The sequence below is a fragment of the Telmatherina bonti genome (genome assembly GCF_933228915.1).
Source record: "Telmatherina bonti genome assembly, chromosome: 19".
NCBI lineage: Eukaryota > Metazoa > Chordata > Actinopteri > Atheriniformes > Telmatherinidae > Telmatherina > Telmatherina bonti.
The window spans coordinates 20,700,722-20,709,727 of NC_136617.1; the positions used below are offsets into that span (position 1 = coordinate 20,700,722).

Here is a 9,006-nt window from a genome sequence, read left to right on the forward strand (position 1 = left end):
GTTGCTGTTTTAAATATACTTTAATACGTTTCTAATGTTTACTTGATTGATGACTCTAAACACCGGCTAAAATCTTTTTCACTTCTAGTTTTATTATTAAAAACCACATATTTAAACTCACAATTTCTCCAACTGTTTTGTTGTAGTTACATTTTTATATCTTCCATTTAAGCACTTGTTGTTGTTTCTAGGTTGAAGGACGCAATAATGAAATATAATAATCCCTCCAGATTTACCCCCAGAACGTTCATTCTTGTTTCCTTGGTTACTTTCATGAATTGGTGTTGACTGTTTACTTCCTGTGTTGTTAGAATCTGATATGACCGCAGAACAAGAGAATAGAGAAAACATGAATGTAAAGCAGTTTAGACAAACAAACAAACAAAAAACTTCTGCTTGTGACATATACATATCACAGCAAAATAAACTATAAACTGTGCATAGTTTAGTTCAATGGTTAATTTAACTTATCTTAATCAGTTTGCATGGGTGGTAATATCAATTATCATTAAAAAAAATCTTTTTTAAACTTTCACTTTGCATGTAAATTAATGATCTGATCAAATAAATTCAACTCAGCAGAAGTGAACAATACTTTTACCATTTTTACTAAGCTCATAAATAACAAGAAATCAATGCATAGGCATTTTGTTATGAAATCCTTATTTAACATCCACCAGAATTGCAAAGAAAACCCCCACATTTTTCTCAATAAACTCTAAATTAAAGATACCGTTCCTTAGAGTTAAGAGAAGCTGGTGTGTTTTGGAACGCTTTTCAGCGGTCACATGCTCCTCCGGAAGATTGGTCCCGCCCAGTGGTGCGCCATTGGCCAGTTTAACAAATACCCTCGTCCCATTGGACCAAAGTACTATCTGTCACACAAACCAGGAACTATTATAGGAAAAGTGGTGTGTTGGCATTGTGGAAAAATTTAGATCAAAGTACCTTAAAACGATCAATTCCGTCCTCCAGTGTCCGCTCAAAGTGCGCCAGGTTATCCGTAATGCAGAATTACATTTATTAATCGTCATACTTTATAAATAAAAACAAGGTAAGTAGCTTTATTATTATGAATGAAAGCTGCCCGCAAGTCTGTTATATTTTGCGTTAATTAGGTTGATCATTTAAATAGTATAGATTGTATGACTTCTGCATATTCACTTTAAACTAATGTAAATCTGAATGGATATTGTCTTTTTGGTCTTTTCCCTTGAAAAATCGGCTTTCTAATCATTACTTGTGCCTTAATATCTGATTAAAGTTTGTAATTGTTCCAGGTTGGTGTCAGATAGTGATCATTTCCCCAAAATGTACTCAGCAATGTGGGGTTAGTTCGGTCCAGCAATTAAAACTATTAATTCGCATCTAGATTAATTAATAATACTTGGAAGTTCAGAGTTTATTTTTATTCCACTGCATTTCAGACAGTTTTTATTCATTTAATCATTTTTTATTCATGCAAAGAACAGAAAAAAATGTGTTTATGGCTAGGCTAAAAGGTAATGGATGAAACGTGCACGTGTGCCAGTAAATGTCAGTGTAACATTCAAAGACAAGCCAGAAGCTAATCATTTTAGTGTCAGAAAGTTACACAATGCTGCTTATGTTTACTTTAGTTCATGTTTAGTTCAGTGGCTCCATTAATATCAGTGTTTATGGTTGTTTTGATGCTTATATATATTGTTCATTGCTCATATAAGCAGTTTCATCCTGCCATTTGTTTATTTTATTTTTTTTAAAGAAAGCATTTCTAATTGCAAAGCTGGAGAATCAGGCTTCATTGCTGCAGTGATGCTGAACGCGCTCCTGCTCTGTGGCTCTTTCTTTGTTTTGTTGGAGTTCTTCTGGTAGAAACACAATGTAGAATCACTGTTCAAAACTCTTGGTACTGAAGCTGGACTCCTCCAGAACTTCTTGGACTTCTCAGGTTTTAGAAAGTAGCAATTTGAAGGAGCCTTCTGCCTTTTAAATGAGAACTAATGGGCTTTTTAAGCAAATGTAGACCAGGGGTGGGCAAACCTGGTCCTCAAGGGTCGGAATCATGCAGGCTTTCCATGTATTCCAGGTCCAGCACACCGATTCAAATCAAATGGATCCAACAGATCAGATTATCAACATTTACACAGTGATTCATTCATTTATGATGAATGAATGTGGTGTGTTGGAACAGGGAAACATCAAAAACTTTCAGGACGAAGATTCCCCAATGCAGCTTTCTTCAGATGGCACAAGTCCTTGTTTGTTGTGTGGTATTCTTCCAGACTAACAGCAATGTCAAGCTAACCCCAAAATGAGAGCAGGCTTATCTAGAAGACTGTGTAAAATGCACCAAGACATAACATCATATGTTATGTCTAATTAACCAACCTAGCATTATACCCAAAAAGAAAGTTAGGTTTTTCCTCATGAAGTCTTCAAATTTTAACTTCACTGCCTAAATATTTAAATGGGATTCAATGGTTACTTTAGTAGAAAAAATTACATTAAAATCAGGCATTAAGTTGCTTATTTAAATTAAGTTCATAGTTTATCATTTCGTACGACACAGACCAACAGAGACTGACCTGTGCCAAGAAGCTTAATGACAACTTCCTGTTACCACATAGTTATGATGATTGAGAAATAAATTTAAAACAAAGATAAAAAATAAAAACAAATAAATGACTTGAGGGAAAATTTACTTATGTTCAGAGGTACTTTGGCAGTTGCACTGTACTGGAAAAGAGCCTACGTTTTCAAATAAAGCGAAATGACTCTTTACTAAATGCTGTCCTTGAATGTTCAGCCCTTACATGCTAGGCCTTGTTTGAATTTAAGTAATCTAAGAATTGGGTGATGTTAATGGTATTACTGTATAATTACCCTGTCAGCTGAAAATCCCCCTTTTCATTGAGTGTGGATTTTTTTTTTTTTCCATGACACAAACTGCCTCTTTATACCCCACTGCTGCAAATTCAAATCATACTGCAATATATCTGAGGAAATTCCAGAGTAAATGGGCTGCATGTGATGATAAAAGCTGCAAAATGTGTTGTTTATGGAGATTTAGACATAATATTGTGATGTTGCAGCACAATTCAACAGAGCCAGTAGCTCAGAAAGCCAACTGTGTCCAACTGTAAACATGTCATTTGGAAAATTTCCTCTTCTCCTTTTTTGTATTTCACTTCCTTTAATTTGCTGACTCTGGTTTCCAAGGGTTGGAGAACAATAGCTGTGCATATGTCCCCCTTCTCTGCTGGCACTAACAGTGTTTGAAATGTAGCTGAAAACAATGTTTTTTTTAGTGTATGGTAAAAATTCAGGCAGCAGCAGCCTCCCATGAGAAGGTATCAGTCAGCACCGGCAGCCAGCCACGCTCCTTGCACATGCTAATTCCGTCTCTCTTTTTCTATTCCCCAGCTGCTCCTGCAGATTCTCCTCCACTCTTGTTCCTCTTGGATACACATAGATGCTTTTTCCTATTCACCTTGCTCTTCTCCCCATGTGCACACCTGCATACACATTTTTCTCTCTGTCATATTTAAACATTGGATTTATTTATTATAATTATTACTGGGATGGTAGGTATTTAGTGTTATTTACTTACGCATGAGAAAGTGTTGGACTTTTACTTTAATCAGTCATGAACCTTACAGTGAGATGACTCGCTAGATATTCCAGTATCATCCACAACAGCGGGCTTGCCCCTCGACTCACATTTACTTTTATTTTAAACAAAGGGCTGCAATATTGATTCGATGCGGTGAGTTGTCAAGGAGCCTGTCTGGAATTTAGAGCAGAGAACAGAGAAACTGTTAGATTGGACGGATAGAAGAAACAAATTTCTTCGATCTGAATTTGAATTTTTGCTGCTTAAAAAAAAATCCTGCAGATTTAGTTGAGTCTCTACTCAAATGCATTTTTGGATCACAGCCTCAAATATTAATGTGTGTGTCGTCATTCACAGGATGTAGTTTATAGTGTTCTTTAATTTTTTTTTTCTTTTATTCCTTTCTCTTTACATCTTACCTCCGAGCTGTCAGAGTAATCAGAGAGAAGTCATTGTGTGAGTGTGGGGTGGGGGTGGCGCTATGCTAAATGAGATTGATAGGAAGCTCACACTAAGATTGTAACACACATGGAAGGTGGTGAGAATTAATTTAATTATGTGCAGCAGATGTATGCGAAAGATAAACCATCTGCCTGATCAAAACTGACTACTCTTCTCTATATATGATGGTGCAATTACTTGAATCTTTCCTGCAGATTTTACAAGTTATCTCTCACTGCAGCAGCAGGAAGGGAGCTATATCTGTATTTGATTAAACTAAATGATCAGGTGTAACGCAGAGAAGCAGCTGTGAAATTCTCAGCTAGTTCAGATGCTTGTTTATTTATTTTTTTTCTCCTTTTCATTTCCTGTCAAAAGAAGGAAAGAGAATGGGCAAGAAGGACGCCAGCACGACCAGATTACCAGTTGATCAGTACAGAAAGCAGATCGGTGAGTTTTTTTTTTCTTTTGCAACACAAGTGTTGTTGAATCGGTTTGTTGGGCAACAGCAAATCGGTGAAATGTAATGAAATAACGTCACGGGAATGGCCATTTCATTTGTGATGATTGTGGTTGGGAATATATTATATTTTTTTGTTTCAGAATATAGAAGGAAATGCAGCTGGTATTTATATGTCAGTTAAACTATATAATTTGTCATTTAATCAAAGGGACAATTGGAATATTAACTGATAATTAAAACAATAAGTTCTGAAAATTAGTTCATGAAGCTAATTTGACAGTTGAGGTTTGAGGGTTCCCTTGTTGTGTAACTCCATTTCAGTGAAAAGTAATAACTCCCAGCTTGATGTGGGCAAACTTACCACAAACAATAACTGAAACAAATAAATATGCACCATAAATCACTCACACTTTCTCTTTCAGGGTCAGTTTCACAGTTTTTCCAAACTGCAGAAACATCCATCTCCTTTGGAAACCTTTGTCAGTTTCTGTTGTGTAAGAACAATCATCATCTCTGCAAAGCGCCACAGCTTCTTATGCTCAACAGATTTAAACTACACTGAAACCACATTTACACAATTAGAAACAGTACACATGTTAAAAAGTCACTCAAGATATGGAGAAGCCAAAATGTAACAGTGAATATGTTTAAAATCAGTTCATTTCTGTTTTATGAAAAGTTTAGTGCCACTTCAAGTCTGTAGCTACTGGTTTACTCATATTAACTAAATATCAGTGTTTCCCCAACCATTATTCTAAGGGGGCACCCCTAATATTAAAATAAATCACCATGCTTCTTTTGTTATTCTCACATGAAACAAAACCAGAGGGCTGCCAGTGGCAAGGATGGATAATCATGAGTAGCTTTGACTTTTTCATATAAAAATAGAAATATTCTTGGTTTCTGTGGCTTAAAAGATATTATTTTAGATCCCAGGAGTTCCATATTTTTTAGAAGAAGTGCAACTTTGTTGTGCAGTGCCTCATGGAAAAATGATTTTAACCCAGTTAACAAAGAAACTCATAAAACTCACATTTGTTTTAGATTAATTGGTGATTGAGATCAGCAGGATGCAACAGCTGAGGTCATATGTGATGAGCAGGAAAGAATAACACAATCCAAAAGTTAAAGTGTCCCATGTCGAAAATAACATGACATATTAGATTTCTGAGGATTCTCGCCACGTCTGTTTCACAGACGTACGTAACATGGCGACCACGGATTCTCAGCGTACGTTTGATACATAAGCTGCGTGCACTGATGCAAGGTAACATGTCGCGATCTTGAGGTGCAGTGTCGACTTGGTGTTCATGCGAACAAGAGCATGAACACAAGATCAGAGGTAAACACAATGGCAGATAGTTTTGAAAAGTGTCTCTTGGACCTTGTTCTTGGCTACTGGCATGTTTATAATGATTCCTCTTGTGGAATACTTTTTTCTTTTTGTATTGTGCCTAACATTTACCGACAGGTTGGTAAACTGTTGTTTACGTAAATGCAGCTGAAATACAGCGGACGTAATTTACAGGCGGTTTGGCTAGAATATTGTAATTTATTCCCCGAGTTTATTTTTTCTCACCACAGATAATTTAGTTATTGGGAAAAAAAAAAAGTTTGTCTGTAAAATATCTTTAAAATATGAATGAAGGAGGTTATTAAGTTATTATTATTGTTGTTATTATTATTATTATTATTATTATTTTGTTTTTTCCTAATGGATCAACCAGGCTGCACCTGCTGTATTTAATAATAAAAAATATTTTACAAATGAACCAACAACTTGTTTTTATCAACGTATATCATATATGAAAAGTTTAACAAGTAGTTTGGCTTTATTAGGTTACTGACTTCTGAAGCAGGTACATATTTTCAAAGTAAGAGCGGATCTGAATAATGAAAAAGCTACAATCACGTCTTTTACTTGTTTTCAGCTGCATGGCGCTGTTGTTAGAGTTGTAGTCCTTATATAATACATGCTTTTCACATTGACGTTTAATGTTTACTTAATTTTTAATTTTAATGACTTTACAATGAAACAGGTTTAAATGGACAATAAACACAACTGTGGACTAAGGTCCTAATAATCCAGTTGTTAAATGGCTATAAATCTATTTTATCCACAGTGGGTGGGTATAACCATAAATTAATACATGACAATTCAGGTCCAGAACTCTTTATCACAGTTGGTCCCATGTCCTTAGACTCTTTTTATAGTTAAATTAAGAGCCCAGGAATATGCAGTGAAGTCAAGGTTCAAAGATCAGTTTTTTAAAAGAAGGATTCATGTAGAGTATTCATACTGACATATATTATTCTCCACATGGAGACCTTTCCAGTGATGTATTTGGTTTGGTGAAAGCCAAAGCTATTTTTTTTTCTTCATATGAGTGACAAAGACCTTTCAGAGCCTTAGTTTCAGAGAGCACATACAAGACCTAGTATATAAGTTTAGCCTTTTTGTTTTTTCGCCTTTAATGTTTTGGGAAGTATATGCCAACATGAGTCATCTTTAGAGTTATAGTATTATTTACAGTCTTGGACATTCAAGTTATCTTAAAACAAGGCCCAAAGTGCTGTATTTAGTCACTGCACCGTGCCTGGGCTGGAGTCATCACAGATGATCATCTACATATCCATAGACTGCAGTAACTCTAAAGAAATACTGAGAAAAAAATCTAAATAAAATTTATAGATTTATTATAAGATTATAAGATTTATTATAGTAAAGTCGGAAGGTTAAAAAACATGTTTACAGAGTTTTTAAACTGAACATACAAAATTTTCAGTATTGGAAAAAAATAGTCTATGATTGTAGACCGGTATTTAAAAGATGCACTGCTGGGGTTTTAATGCAATGCAAAGTTCAGTTTCATTAAATAAATGAATGTAAAACAGGATTTAATGAGGAACATGGTCTATAAAGACCTGCATAAATTCAATGTTGATCAAGCTTTAATGTTTTTTTTAAAGGAAAGAAGGAAGAAAAACCTCATGAATATTGATCAAATACATGCCATAGAAAAGCCTGTAAACTGCTAAAATTGATGGCTGACAGTAATTTGAAATGGAATGCAGCCCATTGTTAGCAGACAGGTCAAAACAGAATTGGAACGTGCCAAAGACTCGTGAGAGTTGAGAATATAAAAAGACCGTTTAGCCTTTTTATTTGATTATCTAACATTTTTTCTACTGGTGATGAAAAGCTGCCTTTTCACTGCTATTTTGATCATAATCACAGTTTAAATGTAATTTTTGTTGTTTCACTTAAAAATCTAAATTAATCAGATAATTGACAAATAATATACTAATACAAACTAATCTAACCCAGCCTTGTGAGAATAAGGACACCTTCACATCAGCCTTTTTGATTTGAATCCGAGTCCTTTTGCTCAGAAAGTCTGCTTCGCATGGGAAAATGTGAATGCCCCAAACAATTCCTGATTTAGACCAAAGAAGCGGACTCGGTCTGCCTACAAAAGCAGGTCACGGCTCGTTTCAAGCAGAGCAAATACAGGAAGCGGACTACAAAAAAAAGTAACTTCCTGCATTTGACTTAGCATTGCATTGCGGGTAAATATGTAGCGATTGCGTTAAGAGTCCTCTGCCTCGTCTGTTGTTTATACTGCAGTCAGTGTTGCAGTGTTTTTTTTGTGGTCTTTATGTAAATGTTTGTCTAAATGCAAAGATAGCTTTCATTCTTCCACACTGAAGTAAGGAAGCAGTGGAAATTGTTGGTAGGTATATACTTGGAACCATTCCATCATCCCCAGCATGCTAATGTAAATCACCAGCTTATGTGCAGATGGTTCCAGTAGTTTTTGCTTCTTTTAGCTTAAGGCTCACCAAAGTACCATGATGAAAAAAAGTGAAACAATTACCTGGCTGCAAAAGCAACCAACTGCTGGGATTTTGAAAGCTTCTTAGAAAGGCGAAACTGAGTATGTGAGCAAAACTGCTACTTTGCAGCTGCCACTTGGAATTTACAGTGTGGACCGTGTTCATTGCACTGTCTGTGATGATGGCTCAGGCCTTGTTTGTTTTGTAATACTGCTACACAGCATTTGAGCAATTTTACATTCTGTGTGGCTGGTTTTAGCAGTTATTTTATGTAAAAAATGACAAATGAGTCTCTCGTCATTGGCCACATTTACATGGGAGTTTTAATTCCTCGTTATTTCTGAATTAAAGTTAAACCCGCTTTAAATTGGTGAAAAATGGTCATGTAAACACCTAATTCTGAATTGAAATAATAAATTCAGAATTAACCTTAATTCTGAAGTAAGTTGCGGGTTTATTGGCATTTTAAATCCAAACTGATTAATTCCACTACTAAGTTAATTCCGATCGTTCTGAGCATGCTCATTACCTTGTCCCGTTCTGATGACACACAAAATCTGCGTCTTGCTTTGCCTCCCGTGTTCAGTAGTCTATTTTCCTTCTCCTTCACAGCTGCTGGAAAAAAATGAAGTAGTATGCTCGTGTTGAGCTGGTGCTTCAAAATTATGAT

General features: G+C 35.5%; 1 protein-coding gene across 1 annotated transcript in view; it reads left to right on the top strand.

Moving 5' to 3' along the window:
- Nucleotides 1-915: 915 nt before the first annotated feature.
- Nucleotides 916-9,006, top strand: part of triqk (triple QxxK/R motif containing) — a gene marked incomplete at its 3' end in the record, with an annotated part of 23,356 nt that continues 15,265 nt past the window's right edge. The window contains exons 1-2 of the mRNA XM_079258727.1: nucleotides 916-1,054; nucleotides 4,415-4,486. Coding sequence (XP_079114853.1) covers nucleotides 4,426-4,486 — 61 coding nt within the window. The 5' untranslated portion in view covers nucleotides 916-1,054; nucleotides 4,415-4,425. The remainder of the gene's footprint in view (nucleotides 1,055-4,414; nucleotides 4,487-9,006) is intronic.